General features: G+C 40.7%; 1 protein-coding gene across 1 annotated transcript in view; it reads left to right on the plus strand.

The window, feature by feature from the left end:
* Nucleotides 1-2589: 2589 nt before the first annotated feature.
* LOC131689354 (spalt-like protein sem-4) overlaps nucleotides 2590-16380 on the plus strand; it is a 53149-nt gene continuing 39358 nt past the window's right edge. The window contains exon 1 of the mRNA XM_058974384.1: nucleotides 2590-3160. Within this exon, the coding sequence (XP_058830367.1) occupies nucleotides 3005-3160 (156 nt within the window). The 5' untranslated portion in view covers nucleotides 2590-3004. The remainder of the gene's footprint in view (nucleotides 3161-16380) is intronic.

The raw sequence follows: 16380 nt of genomic DNA on the forward strand, positions 1-16380 counted from the left end.
GCAAAACGATGTGAAGCTAACTAGTTTTGTCTCAACCGAATAATAATAATAGGCTCAACATAAAATCATTGAGCGTTTTTTATATATCGGTAAAAGTAGAATCAGTTGTTATACAAACATGCTTTCCTTCAACAAAATGAGATATACAGTAAGTGAATTATGTGCACATGTTTCTTGTATGTCCACAACATTACAATCATAAAAATAAAATAAATTTTTTTCAAAATGTTCAGAACATTAGGAGGGGCTTTAGCCCCCCCCCCCTTGCCCCCACCAATGGCTTCCTATCTTCGTATGTTTCATTGCTCATGTACTATTGCGATTTCTGTTCAGCGTATAGCAATTCGGGAAATTCTTCTCAAAGAATATCACGGCTTGGCTAGGGCTTTGACGCCTTTTGCCTAGATTATGTGAAATTTTTTTGAAGCCAAAGCGTAATTTAAGTACATAAAAAAAAAACCTTGCAGCTGTATCGTTCGATGAAGTCCTTGAATTTATCCAAAAAGTTAACAAACTTGAATCAACGACTTCAACTGAATCCACTCAGAAGTCCGAAACGGTTACGGAATGGTTTGACTGGGTACAGTCGTGATTCGCTGGTTGGTCCACGAATTTGATTCGCTAGTTGGACCGACTGACAAATGTCAAAAACTCTCCAAAGAAGACATTAGTAGTGTAAAAGATTGTTAGATAGATTGTCAAAGTAAATTTGACATGAGAATTTGACGTTCAGATGCTTTTTAGTTGGACAATGGTCGAATTAGCGGAAGTCCAACTAAAAAGCGGTCCAGTTAAAAAGTGTCCAAGCAGCGAATCACGACCCCACGCAACCAAAAGTTCGTATAAGGGAGCTGCATAAGCTTATCGTTTTAAGTAATTTTTCAGTACGTTTTATGTTCTATTAGCGGCTTAAGCAGCTTTCAAGTTCCATTAAAGCTTAAGCAGCTTGAAAGTTCGCTAAGAACTTTATGTGAACTTTAAAGTGTGCTTTTTAAGTATTATCCGAACTTCTGGTTGCTTAGGACTGTAGAGGTATGACCGCTGTCAATTCAGTCGAACTCAGCCACTAAAAGCATTACGACAGTAGCGTACCTGGTTGAGGTATTCCAACTACCTTCGGAAACGTAAGGGATTTTTACACAAGTTAAATGCTGAAGATGGACGTCTGTTCTCTGTGCTGTTAGAGTGTATCTTTTTGAGAATAGCTGTTTTATCATCTGGTTAGAATTATGCCTGGTTTCTATCAAAATACTGGATCAAGTTCAATAGCCGAATACGATTAAACCCAAACATTCTACTATAGGGTAACGACCCTAATTTGTACCCCTATATATTTTGGTCCCTGTTGCCTCCTGCACTGCCAGGTTTCTCTGCATTTTTTGGTTTGATGCAACAACTACATTCCTCGGGTTGCCTATTAAGTTTCAATATAATTAGTTCATCTCTAGGGTAACCAAGCAATTTTGGACCCCTAGAGGAAGCGAAATTACGATAACGTCAATAACATTTGCTTGCCTATGTTTTTTAATGCAATACATACACGAGTCTGCTTCAAAATTACTGTTCTTCAAGGAAAACTGTCAATGGATGTTTTATAAATTGACATAAACTCGAAAATGACATTTCTTTCCAGCATGAATTTGTCACATTTCGAACTCTTCTACAATAAAACATTGCAAAGAAATCTTTTCAAACACGTAACATGCATAATACCAAATAAGACAAACTAAATGAATCAATAAAAAATATTACAATTCAATATTAAATCTTCAAAAGAGCTAATGAGCTAATGAGGAGGAAGATTTTTGTAAACAAATTTATTTCGCTCATTATTCCGCTGCCGAGCTGAATTTCATGAAAAATACGCAAGAATCAATGTCTTTACCCTCGGTAGAGTCAATTTCAAATGTTTTCTGTGTTGAAATTATAACAAATTAAGAGAAATCAACATAATAAAAGTTTGTTTACAAATCTTATTGGCCCTATTCAAAAGTTGATATGTAATTGTATATTTAAATCCAATTTAAAAATGTCCACCGGTTCCTCTTTGCTATCGTTGAAATTTGAAACGTTTTCGGTGATATTTAAGCTATGGATTCAGTTTAGTTTTAAAAAATTAGAGATGAACTAATTACATTGAAACTTCATAGACAACCCAAGGAATGTAATTGTTGCATCAATCCAAAAAATTCAGAGAAACCTGGCAATGCAGGAGGCAAATACATTAACAGAATCCAAAATATGTAGGGGTCTAAAATTGGTTGGTTACCCTACACGTTCAAAAATAACTATAATATGACATTGGTTTACAAGAATATAAAACTCATTCCGATAAATACCGATTTTCTATTCAAAGTGATACAACTATTATATGAAACCATCTGACAACGCTGGCTGCAACACTTTTTGAACGCTTCCCAAAACATTCAAATGCGAGAAATTATATTTCTACCCATAAAATGTGTATTCCATTCTTTCCGTTTATACGCTTATTTCCCTCACACCGTATACCTCCATCTCATTCTACCATCCACTCGCAGTGTATCGTGTTTACCAGCTGGGTCGCGTTCATCACTTTTCGCCCATCCGTCGAGGCAAGCGGACGTAAAAAAGTGAAGTTCTTTCTTGCGCGTCGCAACATCTGCTGCTGTTCGCTTGTGTGAGGCGATCATCAATCGTCATCGTCATTAACATCTTTTACCCAAAGGCACACCAGGAGACTACTACGACCGGGGGAGCGCGCGCTTGGACTTTGTTTTTCGTGTATGCGTGCGTTTTGTTGTGATGTTTCCTTGCTCGTATAAACAGTCGCGAGGTTTGAAGTGTTGATATCAGTCCCTACTAGTTAAGTGTTGTACCGCAGTAGCACACACAGCTCAACTCAATCAAGCCGATTAAATGAAAAATTCAAGATCCGCCTGCCTCTCGTCTTGCTGCTATAGAAGTGAAGAAATTAAGTGAAAATCTGTGCACCGGCTCTTCTTGCCTGGGATAAATCGCAACCATGATAAGTCTGCCGAAGAACATCGAGAATATTTGTCGCCTCTGTCTGACGGAGTCGGATGGAACTGATATGCTACCTCTGTTTCCGGTGCGCGGCGGAAACCCATTCGCCCCGCATACGGTCGTATCAAAGATCCTGAACTGCACCACGGTAAAGGTAGGTACCTGAACAGTAGTACGAACAAGCAGAAACAATTTCTGCGAATGTTAGTAGGGTTCAAAAATCGATATTCCAAGGGTTAACGGAGTTACCCCTGTACAGTGCGGGGGGTGAGGTGGGGTTTGATAAATTGGAGAACCCAACTTGGATGCCATGGGTTTCCAGTTATGGTTTGAGGGCTAGCGGGTGGATGTAGGGGTAGTAACCCATGGGTCGAACCCTGCTAGACAGGGCCAGCATTAGAATAGCTTTTTGTGGGAGGAAGCACAGCAGCCGCCAATTTGGTTCAGCACTGCGAAGAGCTCTTATTTTTGATGAGGGTCGTTCAGTTCGTCGGTGGGTTTTATTGGTGTTGGTTACTCACTCGCTGTTCGACGATGGGCGATTATATTTAGTTCAGCCTCTGTATCACATTTGGTATTCGTTCCAAGGGTAAAAAGAGCTCGTATGCGCGGACCATGTGGGATATATGGGGTCGTATCAGTTGAATGGTTGTTGGCCGGGTAGGTAGATCGGTGTGTCATATAATCTTATATCGTTCTTGTACACAGCGGAGATACGAGGGTAAAAAGGGTCTGGCAAATGCTATGCACTTGGGATATAAGAGGAATATGTTTAGCCGGCCGGGTAGGGGACCGACAAAACCTTTTTGCTTTTTCTTCTTCGTGCCTGTGATGTTTACTTGCACTGCTGAACCGTGGGTTGTTTGTCTCGTTCGGTCTCTCATTCGTTCGTTCGTTTGATAGTTAGATCTGCCGTTGGATGGGTCGGTTTAATCCCAACTCGGGTTTCAATAATAGTTTGAACAAGTAGGGATGCTCAAAAAATTTATGTTAGCGGCAAGTGTTGAGCTGCGTGGGAGCTAAATGGCAGTAGGAAGGAAAGACTTTGGTTGGAAAGGGGATAGTAGAATTTAATGTTGAAGCTCATTTTAAACCGCTATTAAACGAGTAGGTCTGCAATAGGACTGAACATACACCAATTCTTTCAAACATAAAATGGTGCTTAGAATCTTGCTAAAAGATGAATCTCTTTTTGACTTAAGAAAATGAACCATGCTGAGAGACATTCTGAATGAAACAATATTATCGTCTATGTAACCCATCCAATCTAACGTCATATATTACTATGAATCCCGTAAACTATATAATAGTCAATAGTTTCCGTCGATTTTATGAATGGTCACAATCTCCAGGTAATTTGGAGAATTATGATACCTAGTAATTTGCCCAATAAAAAAAAATATCAAAACGGAAAGACCAAAAAACACTTGCACTCGTACTGGTCGTAGGTTTTGTATCAGAGGTCAATTACTACATAGTGGACACGATAATACAGCTTTATCATCCAATGCACAATTTAGGAGGATAAAATTGTGTGTAGCCAAACCTTATATTTTAGAGATACGATGTCCAATAATCATCAAATAGGCCATATTCAGATGTACATGGTATCAGAGCGACTTTTATTGTCATGGAGTTCCAATATTTATTTTCTGAATGTGGGAAGATAGAATGTGGCAGTCTTCAGCAACATTGTTTAGGAACTTGTACCAAGTAACTTTACCGCAGACGTCATAGTTGTATTTCCAAGGGTTTTTATTTTATAGCTACTTTAGACGGCGCCGGTGGTTTAGTGGTAAGCGTGACCGAATGGCGGTCCTGGGTTCAATTCCAGCCGAGGTCGTTGAGATTTTTCTGATGTGAAAAAATCTGTGGTCACGTCTTCCTTCGGAAGGGAAGTAAAGCCGTTGGTCCCCGGTCCATGAGTTGATGAATCCAGATAGTGGAGTTACCTCTCTGGCGTCGGTAAAGAAGAAGTAGAATCCAACTTCTATACTTACTAACAAATATCCTCCTCCCGTGATACTTGTGGAGTGCGCAGTAGTATATACGGCCTCTAGCAAAAGCAACTTTTGAACTAACAATTCCTTCCCTTTCCTTCCGCGATCTACGTTCGGGTCTGGGCGCCAATATTGATCAATAAACACTTTAGGATTACCAGGAGTTGCACATTGAAAGATGTTTCGCTACTCCTAAGCATAATTATCTACTGATTCCCTGTGCAACTTCTGCTAGTCCAGATCGATAACGGAGTAGCAGCCAGGGGTGGTCGCACAAGCTCAAGGTTTTTGTTTTATAGCTACTTTAATTGAGCAACTTAGGGTGTTCCTAACAAAAACTGACTACGCCGGCTAATGATCAACGCGGTCTTGTTTTGTTTGAGTGGGAGGTAATGCGAATTATCTCAAGTTCAAAGTAAGACAGAACGTGGAGACCGCGTATGAGACACAAATTTTCCATGCATAAATGACGTAGCATTTTGGGGGGTGGGGAGGGTGTACCAAATTTGTGACGAAGTCTGACGAGGGGAAGGGTAGGGTCAGAAGTTGTGCGACGTAGCATTAAGTTTAAAACCCATTGTTTAGAGAAAACAATTTAATGATCCTCCATTATTCCCAAGAGAAGTAAATTTAAATTCAAACAAGTTACTTTTGATGCGGTCTTTCATGAGGTAAATTTTACGATTCGCGGAATTACAAGTTCACAGAAATGCGAAAAGATTTTGTATGCGAATTTAACTTGCTACATTAGTTAGTTAATGTTGCTAACTATTAGACTTAGTTTGGAAGCTGAATTAAATTTTCACCTCGGATTCAATCAAACAAAATTTAGTAATTTAGATGAACGTATGCTTTTTAGAATCATTGGCAGCTGTAGGATTGTGAACTGAGAGAACTTCTCTTTATGCTCTCCTTGGCATATAAAATTCCAAACAAAACTATCAACACTATATTTGTGATGAAATGGGCTTAATTTACTGTTATAATGAAAATGTTGTTTAAAGTCGTCAAACATTCTGAAAGGACATTTATTTAAAATAATTTAAAAACATGTAATTTTTTTTTTCATCACCCGGGCGCTTTGCATGGGACGAGGGGGAGGGGGTAGGTAAGTGCTACGTTATTTACGAGGGGGAGGTTAGAATTTTGTGACCAAATGCTACGAGGGGGGAGGGAGGGGTCAAAAATCGCCGAAAAAAGCTACGTCATTTGTGTACGGCCCCAAAGAACCATGCGTTGAACACCCAGTGCGAATTTATCGATTACAGGGACCTGAAATTTTGATTGTAATGCAATGAAGACCCGATTATATCATCCCTCGACTTTAAAAAAAATATATGTCACGGTTTTATCAGCCTAAAATTCGCCAAGAGGCTGATAAAAACGTGTCCTTACTGTATTGGATGGCAAACCCAGTAAAATAGTTGCTGTGATTGACTCTCTGGTAGGTGCGAGAACATATCGGACGCAGCGGAACGACGAAGTCTGTGTGATCTATATGCTATCTCCACGTTCTGGCTTACTCTGAACTTGTGATGATTTGCAATACCTTTCGCTTAAACGAATCAAAAGCGCGTTGGTCATTAACCAGCGCTGTCATGATGTCGTGGAAATAAAGGAAATGAGGAGCAAAAAGTATTTTGAAGATCGTCCGCGCGATCATCCTACAACGTACGCGAATATGCGAAGTGACACATGGCTATAAATTCGAATTTATACACGCGAAGTTACGTACACGCTATAGCACAGGCAACATACAAACGCTCACACGATCAAGCACGTTAACTTACAAACGCCCGATTCTTTCGCGATGATACACAACGACGAACATGCAATCGCGATCATCCACGCACAACGATCTCTCAAACACAACGGTATTGCACTGATGCGCCGCATCTGAACCGTGCACTTAATCTCACCATCAGAATCAAGACCTGGCGCAATTGGCATTAAGTAGTGTTTTAGTGAGCAACATTTCCCGTCTCGTCTGCAATTGTAGAGAGTGTGATTCTGACAATGAGCTCTTCTGAGAAACAAGCTGTACGGCTCCAGTAAAGCATATCAAATAGATCTTCTGCTTCAGGTTCGTCCAGAAATTTTCAATTGGCCGGACCTAGAAGAATTGGCGTTCTTGGGAACGACTGGGATCTTCAAACGACTTTTTTCTTCCAGTAAACGTTTCGCGTAATGTGCCGACGTCAGATCAACTCAGAACATGCCACCATCCTTCGGGTAGTATTAATGAGCCTTAACCGCAAGTTGCAAAGAACGGTTTTGACATTCCTTTCTCACTAATTGTCAACTACAAAAACGCCATCTTTGGGAACTTCGTTTGGGAGATGCACTTTACGTCGCTGTTCACCTTCATCATGGCGGACGTGAAATAACCGATTCTCGTCGAGTGTCAGGTTCATGATTACAACCACGCTGCCCTTCGCAAGGAAGACATCCTTCACGAGAACCTTCAGCCGCTGCTTTTAGTTGACTGCTTGCTCTTTCGACGATGACTTCCTCATGCCGATGCCCATGTTGGCAGAACATGTGCTAAACATTTGAACACTCCACAAATTCATTCTGTCAGAAAATGTAGGGTCATCGGAGGCTAAACTTCGTAAAATCACACTCCTGGTAATTTCTTCAAAATCATCCAGTGCCGTATTCTGCGTCACTCTTTCGAATTCGAACCGTTTATATGGTAGTCAGTTTTTGTCAGTACTGCTCTTCTCCCATCCATTCTTCTTCTGTCGTTTGCAATTTGGCATTTAACCCAATTATGGAATCGTGTCCGATAGGGAGAGTGAAGATGCCAACTTGTCAACATTTCGCAGTGGTTTTTCACATTCATTTGGAATATCTTTATACTTTTTGTACGCTTGCTTTATACTGCAATCTTTGGAAATAATCATTGAAGTGTTAATAAGAAGCAATACTACCGATGGTCGGCTGTTCGAAGTTTAAATTGCTCGTTTCGAATTATCGAAAATTGATCGCGAGCGACTTTCGTACATATTGCTAAGATCATATTGCCTATAGATGAAAAGATACCTCTATTATATTCCACGCGGCTTTACCCTGTTATGTGACGCCCCGTGGAATAATAATAAGAAGAAGAATTATAACTCTTAAAATGCCTATTCGGCATTCATATTTCTACTGGAGTTCAAATCCCTGAAAACATTGATCTAAAATGAAAAGACAAAGCGCGTGAGTACTTAGCTAAACCACAATATTCACGAAGATATATCCTGATTCATTTCCCTACCTACTAACACCAATTCTATCCCGCGACACGTGTGGATGATGCAGAGAATTTCTCGGTCATAATAGTCACAAGTGTTGAACTAATAGTCCATCCCATCCCAAAATTGACCTGCATGGGCGTGGCCATCTACGTTATTGATCATACCATGATCTTAGTCTCTTTAGGTTGTACGTTGAGTATGATGTACTACTCCCATGTATCATACAATTGGTACAATATACAATTTCAACAGGTTTTGATCAATCACGGGAAACTCACGGGCGATCAACTAAGCTAAGCTAAGCCGAACATTTATAAGTTTATTAGTGTTGAATATTTACTTAATCACCGGGGTGTTTTCATTTTTGCAAGACCGCGGGCGTCGGTGTGCGTGGATGATCGTAAAAGTCTTAAGCGTTTGTATGTTAACGTGCTGAACACTAGAAGAGAGTGAACGCCTTGCAAGAACGGTGCGAGAAAATCACAACATTTAGATTTCGAAGCAGGTGATGCGGCAACTGTTTTGTCTTGGATCCATTCGGTGCAGCGCAGATATAAACACTTTGTCGGTTTTCGGATCGGCGAGATCTTAAGTACTACGAAGCTGTCAGATTGTCGTTGATTGCCAACAAGGTTCAACTTGGCGGACCAGATCACGAAGGGGCAAGGACCCAGATATACGTTCCGGAAGTCTTTTGGTACAGGGGCTTCAATTCATGCATCAAGAGGGAGAAAGTTCAAGTTAACGCCGCTGATCGACGAGCATGGGTTAATAAGGATGGAGGGCAGAAGCGAGCGGGCGGAATTTCTTCCGTTTGATCTAAGGGTTCCGGCGATATTACCTGTTGATCACGCGATCACGAAGTTGGTAGTCAAATAGTACCACGAAAAGTTTGGACACGGATATCGAGAAACGGTAAAAAATGAGCTAAAGCAGCATTTTTATATTCCTGGAATCCATGCGGTGGTTCGAAAAAGGTGCACCGAAATCGTCCTCCACTTCCTGTACAACGGATCACTCCGAACCTTCGCCCATTTAGTCACGTTGGGGTCGATTATTTGGGGCCTTTTGATGTGGCCATCGGACGTCGTACGAAGAAGCGGTGGATTGCACTGTTTACGTGCCTTTTCACTCGCGCAGTGCATTAGGAGGTGATACACGGATTAACGACACAAGCGTGATCCGACGATTTAGCTGCCGTCGAGGACCGCCGGCTGAATTTTTCTCGGACAATGGAACGATTCTGCGAGGAGCATAGTGGAGACAATTCGTAGCATAGATGAAGACTGCGCTGAGGAAAACAGAACGGCCCGGACCAAGTGGACATTCAACCCTCCCGCATCAATCCACATGGGAGGGTTTTGGGAACGATTGGTTCGCTCAGTGAAGGAAGTGTTGGTAGCACTCGACGACGGAAAGCGGCTGTCGGATGAAGTTCTTCAGACTGCTATCGTTGAAGCTGAGGACATAATTCAATCTTGTCCACTGACGTACGCAGAGGAACTCACTCCGAACCATTTTCTTCGGGGAGTGTCACCTAACGAACCGAACGCAGTACTGCCGCCACCGCATCCTGTAGAAGCTTTAAGGGATGCTTACAAGCAGTCGCAGCAACTGGCTAACGAGATGTGGAAACGCTGGATTAAGGAGTACGTTCCAACGGTCAACCGGAGAACAAAGTGGTTCAGTGAATCGAGTCCACTGAAAACAGGGGATTTGGTGTATGTCACTGAAGGCACGATCCGGAAATACTGGATCCGTGGTGTAGTTGAGAAACCAATCGTGTCTGATGATGGCCTTCCACGGCATGGGTTCGAACCAGGACTGGAAGGTTTAAACGAGCGACAGCGCGACTAGCTGCGTTAGAAGTCAAGGGTAAATCTGGGCCAGATTTGAATCCTGAACCAGGTTTAGGGATCGAAGAAAACGTTGGGCCCACCGTCTCACTGCCGCGTGAGTATGCTGATTTGTTGACATCTCATCGAGATGAGCATCAATAATGCTGATAGGGCATGTAAAACAGAGAAGGTGAGAAGAAATGAAGTGTGATGAAAAGGTGATAGCGATTGAAGTGGGTAGAGGAATTTTGGAAAAAGGAGGCAAGATAGAAAGTTAGTAAAAAGTGTTTAAGGTTGTGAGATAGTTTCATTAACAGTGAAGACGATTTACTCGAGTGAACGAATTTGCTGGGAGATAGAACGGCACAGGACTTTTATAGTGAAGTAAATTATTCCGCTTTACGTGGAGGAAGAAACAGAATTTAGAAAAGGGCGATAGGTACAAATAGCAACAATACGAGAATTAATCGTGCCTGACGTTATACGGATTAAAAGCAATACAGATCCAATACAACACAGATCAGTTGTAGGTGCTAAAACCATCACCCCGATGGTGTTTTAATATTGGTGAGATCGCGGGCGTAAGTATGTGTGGATGATTGCAATTGCATGTTCGCGTTTGTTATCGGGAAGGCCACGAGCGTTTGTACGTTTGGAATGGTAGAGATTGTAAGTGTATATGAGAGAATATGCAATTGATTGTGTTTATAAGTCTTCGTATGAATCTAATTTAAGCTATAGTTATAAAAGGAAACATACCATGGCGAATAAAGAAAAAAAGATGCAAGGAGATTAATTTGAAGTGTATAAACTCACCTATGCATATTTTTGGTATACATGAGTAGTGGAAAAGCAAATTAATAGAAATACAATAAAACAGGCAAATGCAGTAGAAGAAAAACACGTGTAACATGCAATCAAACTACTTGAACTCGTCTAAATGCCAGTGTCGGTAAAATAATCGTACCTTAATTTATCCAGTCCGATCTTTCCAAATGAATCGAAGCAAATGCACGAATTGAACACCGGAAAGTGACTTTTGCGGCAGAACACAATTTCTAGACGTCCCTTGCCCTCGCCACTACTTCATGCCTAACAATTGAAATAGAATCTGTGCTATAGTCAAAGTGTTTCGTACTGCGTTTAAATTCGCTTGAGTTTTGTGTGCCGAAAGTTTGATGGCAGGAAATGGGTCCTACTGCTGAGAACGAACAGTGACCACCGAATTCTACGAAGGGTTACCCATTATTCTATCGTATACACCTGTATCCATTCCCTGACCCAGCTGTCACAAATACCCAGACGAACCCTAACACAGACTAGCACATAATAATAGTGCACTAGTACTAAAAACTACAACAAAACAACCACTAATAGGCTTCTACTTTTATGTATATTTAATTAGACTGTGCACGATAACAAAGTCGGCCGATAAATCGACACAGAATAACCCCAACTGCGAGCCGCTTCCACTAACACTGCCATTAAACTGTGGAACAATGTTTGCAAACACGGCCCACAGCAAATTCATCCCATCAGTCTATCATCTGACCTCTCACAAAGCAGAAGCAAAAAAATCACAACGCTATAGCAGGCTATAGGCACCAGTGAATCAAGCCAGCTTTTGTTCTATATCAGTGAACAAACAAATTGTGTCGTTGCCCCGGCTGCGGAGTGAAATGAGTTTGCGAAATGAAATAAAAGTGCCCGTGCTACGGGATAACACGATTTCGATCGACTTTAATAAAACTCGTGTTAGACCCACAGTTCAGGAAGTGGAACAATTAGTTAAAGTGGAAATGGAGCTTGATGGAGCTGAAGTTTCGTACATTCAGCTACATCACGTAAAAAAACTGTGTTTTGATCACGTTTAGAAGCTTAGCACAGGCCAAAAACTTCATTGCAAAGAACAACATGCAATACGAGGTCGAATTTAATAACACCAGAATCAAGATCCCCGTGCATATGGAAAACGATATGGAAACGTGCGTATCCATGATTTGGCCCCGCGCACTAGGTAAGATTACATCAAACGAATCATGTCGCAATATGGAGAAGTAGAATTTATTATGAATGACACCTGGAGAAATCACCGGCATTTCCAACGGCGTTCGTATTGTGAGGATGCGAGTGACTAAACCAATACCTTCTTACATGACTATCGAATGCAAATCACCGAAGAATGGCGTGACCTACAAGCAAACAACGCTAATCACATATCCCGTGCAGACCCCAACATGCCAATTCTGTAACCATATAGCCCACTACGGAAAAATATGCGCCGAAACAACTAGTCAAAACTCATCTACTACAGCCAACTCTAACAAGCAGCCACAGACACCATCAGATAAACCAAAAACAACGATCCAATTAACCAATAATACAGGTACAACGACCACGACAACCGTTCCCAAACAAACAACTAGCATCTCCAATAAAGAAGCAAATACCGATGAAGACGGATTTACAACAGCGACCCGTAAGAACAAGAAACAAATAAGAACCTCTGATCGTGAACAGCAAGAAATCAGTACCGATGATGACATGGACGGGAACGATAACGCGAGAGAAGGCAGACTGAACGACCCCCAAGCGGCTTCACCGCCAAGGAAAAGGATCTCAACACGCAGCAGCAAACTACGTCAACAAGATCTGGCATACCGACATTGTTAGCATTTTTTTTATTTTAACTTTTTGTAAAAAAAATTAAAAGACCCACGGCTCAGTTGTGCTAACGCATTGAGCCGTTTCAAATAAATCTTTAGATTAAAAAAAATTACTTGGCTGAAGACTCTAAATCTCTAAATAATGTTTTTTAAAGTTTATTCTATACTCTATTATTCACCAAAATATTTTTTGAATTTTTTATTTTTGCGCTGGGTTATGCCGAAAAAATTAAAAAATAGTTGACGGTTTCGTAATTACGTGGTCTTGACCGTGAATAGTTGTTATTTTAGTATTTTTAGTGTTTAAAAATGCATAACTTGAGAACGAGACCTTTCCTTGCACTTTCGAGCAGTGTAGGTTTGGCACTTTCGAGCAGAAGTAGGAAAGGAACTCGTCGACTGGCCTGCTCTTCTGTTCGAAAACGCAAGACTAGTGCAATCCACTCCCCGAGGGTTTTTCAATGAAACCTTAGATCAGCTAAAACATGTACCTGTAACATCAAAAGTGAATTGAATTGGAAGGCAAATAAGGGGCCATCCATATATCACGTGGACAATTTAGGGAAGGGTAGGAGTCACGAGAAAGTCAACGCTAGTCCATGGGCAGATGGTGGGGGTATCGGAAATGTCCACGTGGACTTTTCATTATATTTTTGTCTATTATAAGAAAATGAAATAAATTTGTGTCGTCATTGGCGTTATTTTGAAGATTTTATAATAGTCAAAGTGCTTATAAAAGCATAGTGTGTAATGGTATCATCTATCATAAAAAAAACCAGAGGAAATCGTGCGAAATAAAATCTGAGAACAAAAATTCTGTCTGACTCATTTGATTCAACCTTCTGTGACTAATTTTGGATTGCTTGAATCTTTAAAACGTAAATATAAAAGATCATAATGTCGTTCAGAAATGAAATATATCCATGAAAATGTCATAAATATCTAAAAAAGTGTATGATATTCTGTGGTTGAAGTTTGAAGTGGTTGAAGAACGATTTTCATTAAGTACTTCTTCGCCATAATAGTCTAACACATAGGAAAATTATTGTGAAAACCCAGTTTTTATGAAATTACCCAAAAAAAATTGGAAATTCCACGTGGACATCGTAGGGAAGAGGTACAGCAATTGTCCACGCTTGTCCACGGAGGAGGAGGAGGGGTTAAAAACGAAGAAGGCCCCCAAATCTCTATATCCATACAAACATTAAAAAACACGAACAATAATTAGATACAGAATACTTCGCTGATAATTTGTTTGTTTTTTGAAGAGTGAAGCTCCACGCTGTATCTCATATCCTAGATCCAAATGGAGAACATCATATTTGTCAGCTTCAAGACGTATCTAGATTCTTGATAAGCATGTCTCATTTTGGAAAGTTCGGAATTGTTGGCCTTGATTATTAAATTAACATCCAAATAATAATTCTTATATTTGCAATAACAATTACCTCTCGACCTACTTTTAGCGGGTTTTTTTTATTTATTTGTGTCATCTACCAATATGCCCATTTATATTTCATAGGCAGAGTACAAAATTCAAAATCTTACTTTTAAACAAGTACTAATGTACATCCCAAGTTTTTCGGATACGAATATAGACAGAACATGTTTCCAAGCATCTGCGGTTTCATTTAATTACATCAGTACTTTTCCAATATGTTGTATAAACTACAGCTGAGACCGCCGACAGCACACAATCTACAAGCGAAGTTGCTGTACGTTATCTTCTTCAGTCCGTTTTTGGTCGGTTAATGGCATCATATGGGTATGCTATCAACTAAACCTACCCAATCCAATTGCCCATCCCTAGTCTCTCAACTCAACGTTTCCAGGGGTATCCAGAAATGGCAATCACAGCCAGCTCTGATGGTGGTAGTCATTCCGTTCCCTCCATTAGCTCCTCTACGTGTATGTGTGCGTTGAACGAAAAGGAACGAAAAATGCGCAGTTGGTACGTTCTAGAACAGCTACAGTAACCCAATGGTACTTTTCCATGGCACAATACAACCAGAAAAAGTTGGTATTCTGTTCCGTTGTATTCGTCCGTTCAAACCAAAAATGGAACGCCGCTGCCTGCTGCCTGCCTGTTGTACAGCAAATTATTTGTCTGGCCTGCGGGTCATCATCGGCTTCGACTTGGTTGAGAATGCGCAAAAGCAGGGAAGTGCGTCCAGGCAAACGTGCACGTCACGTCGCTGTTTGGGACGCATGGCCCAGAGCTATCGACTCGACAGCTGAAACCTTAGGGGGTTCTAAGAGCATTATCTTGACCGACCCTTTTTCATCGTCGTCGTCGTCCCCTTGGGTACGGGCATCCGTTGTTGCCGATGTTATTATCCTCATCGTCATTATCAGCATCATCATCATCATCACCACCGTCATCGAAGAGTTCATTTTAGACATAGCAGCCCATCTCATGTACCTACCCTACTTGCTTACACATCCTTTGGTTACAATCGACTCCACACCAGTTATTTTGTTCGAATCCCCAGCGGGCCTTGCTTTGTTTCGTTTGCTTTATAGCAGAGAGTCATGTTACTTCGGAGGCGTTGTTTTACCAACCTACCTGAATCGAATTTTGAGAATCGAGCGACCGTTGGATTTTTGTTTTTCGGGTCGCGTTGATGATGGATCATGGGTCGTAGTTGTGGAGATTGTCGGATTTATGTACAGAACTTTTCCTTCTGATAACAACCACCAAGTTGAGTTGCCATAATGGCATTCCATATAGAGAACAAATTGCATTCGATTTGATCAATATTGTTTCTCGAAATTACCAACAAAGTTATCTGTTTTTTTTCATATAGGAATTTCAACAAAATGCGCTGTTCATTTTTGGCATACTCGATGGCAATAAATAATGCAATATATGTAGGTATCGTCGAAATTTTAATGAGATCTGTAAAATTAAATGATCTTTTGAGTAACCCTACAACGATTTCGTGGGATGCATTCGTAGCTAAGGGCAACTTGCAAGTTCCGGTTTATTTTAACTACTGCTTTAAAACTGCACATACCATCGCTAGGATACGGGTATTGAACCTAATAAAAAATGGAAAATAAATCTCTTTGCAATTTTGTCTCAAAACCCTGGAAAACTGTTCGATTTTTTTTTTATTCTGAATAGATAACATGCTAGTGAGTGTCTTTATCGGTATGCAGTTGGTGTGAAGCGCACTACCTGTTTTGGCTCGTAGTACAAATATCAAATGGCTCCAGTGTTTCTTCATCGACGACTCGTTATGTGCTTATTACTTGAGGCAAACCTGAGTCAGAATCTAACCCCAACTGCTCTCAAAATGTATGACCTAACAGCGGTTGGGGTGGGAACCTGATTTAGTTTCGGGGTCAAGCAAAAACAACATTAGTTGTATCAACGCACAGTGGGACGAGCCCGGACTTAAGTCCATAGATGAATGTTAGGCGATATTCTCGCTAGTATTTTTCTCCTATCAGCTGAGCCATCAGAGACATTTTTGCGAGATTTTAAGTGATTTGAACGTAAGATGAATTTTTGGCAGCTTTTTTAAGGGCATAATTCAAGTGTTTTTTGTATAATTTGACCATAGGAACTACATCCGGTTATTTTCGTTTTTCAAAGAAATGGTTGGTTTTATGCATTGCATTA

Source organism: Topomyia yanbarensis, chromosome 3, assembly GCF_030247195.1.
Source record: "Topomyia yanbarensis strain Yona2022 chromosome 3, ASM3024719v1, whole genome shotgun sequence".
Taxonomy (NCBI): domain Eukaryota; kingdom Metazoa; phylum Arthropoda; class Insecta; order Diptera; family Culicidae; genus Topomyia; species Topomyia yanbarensis.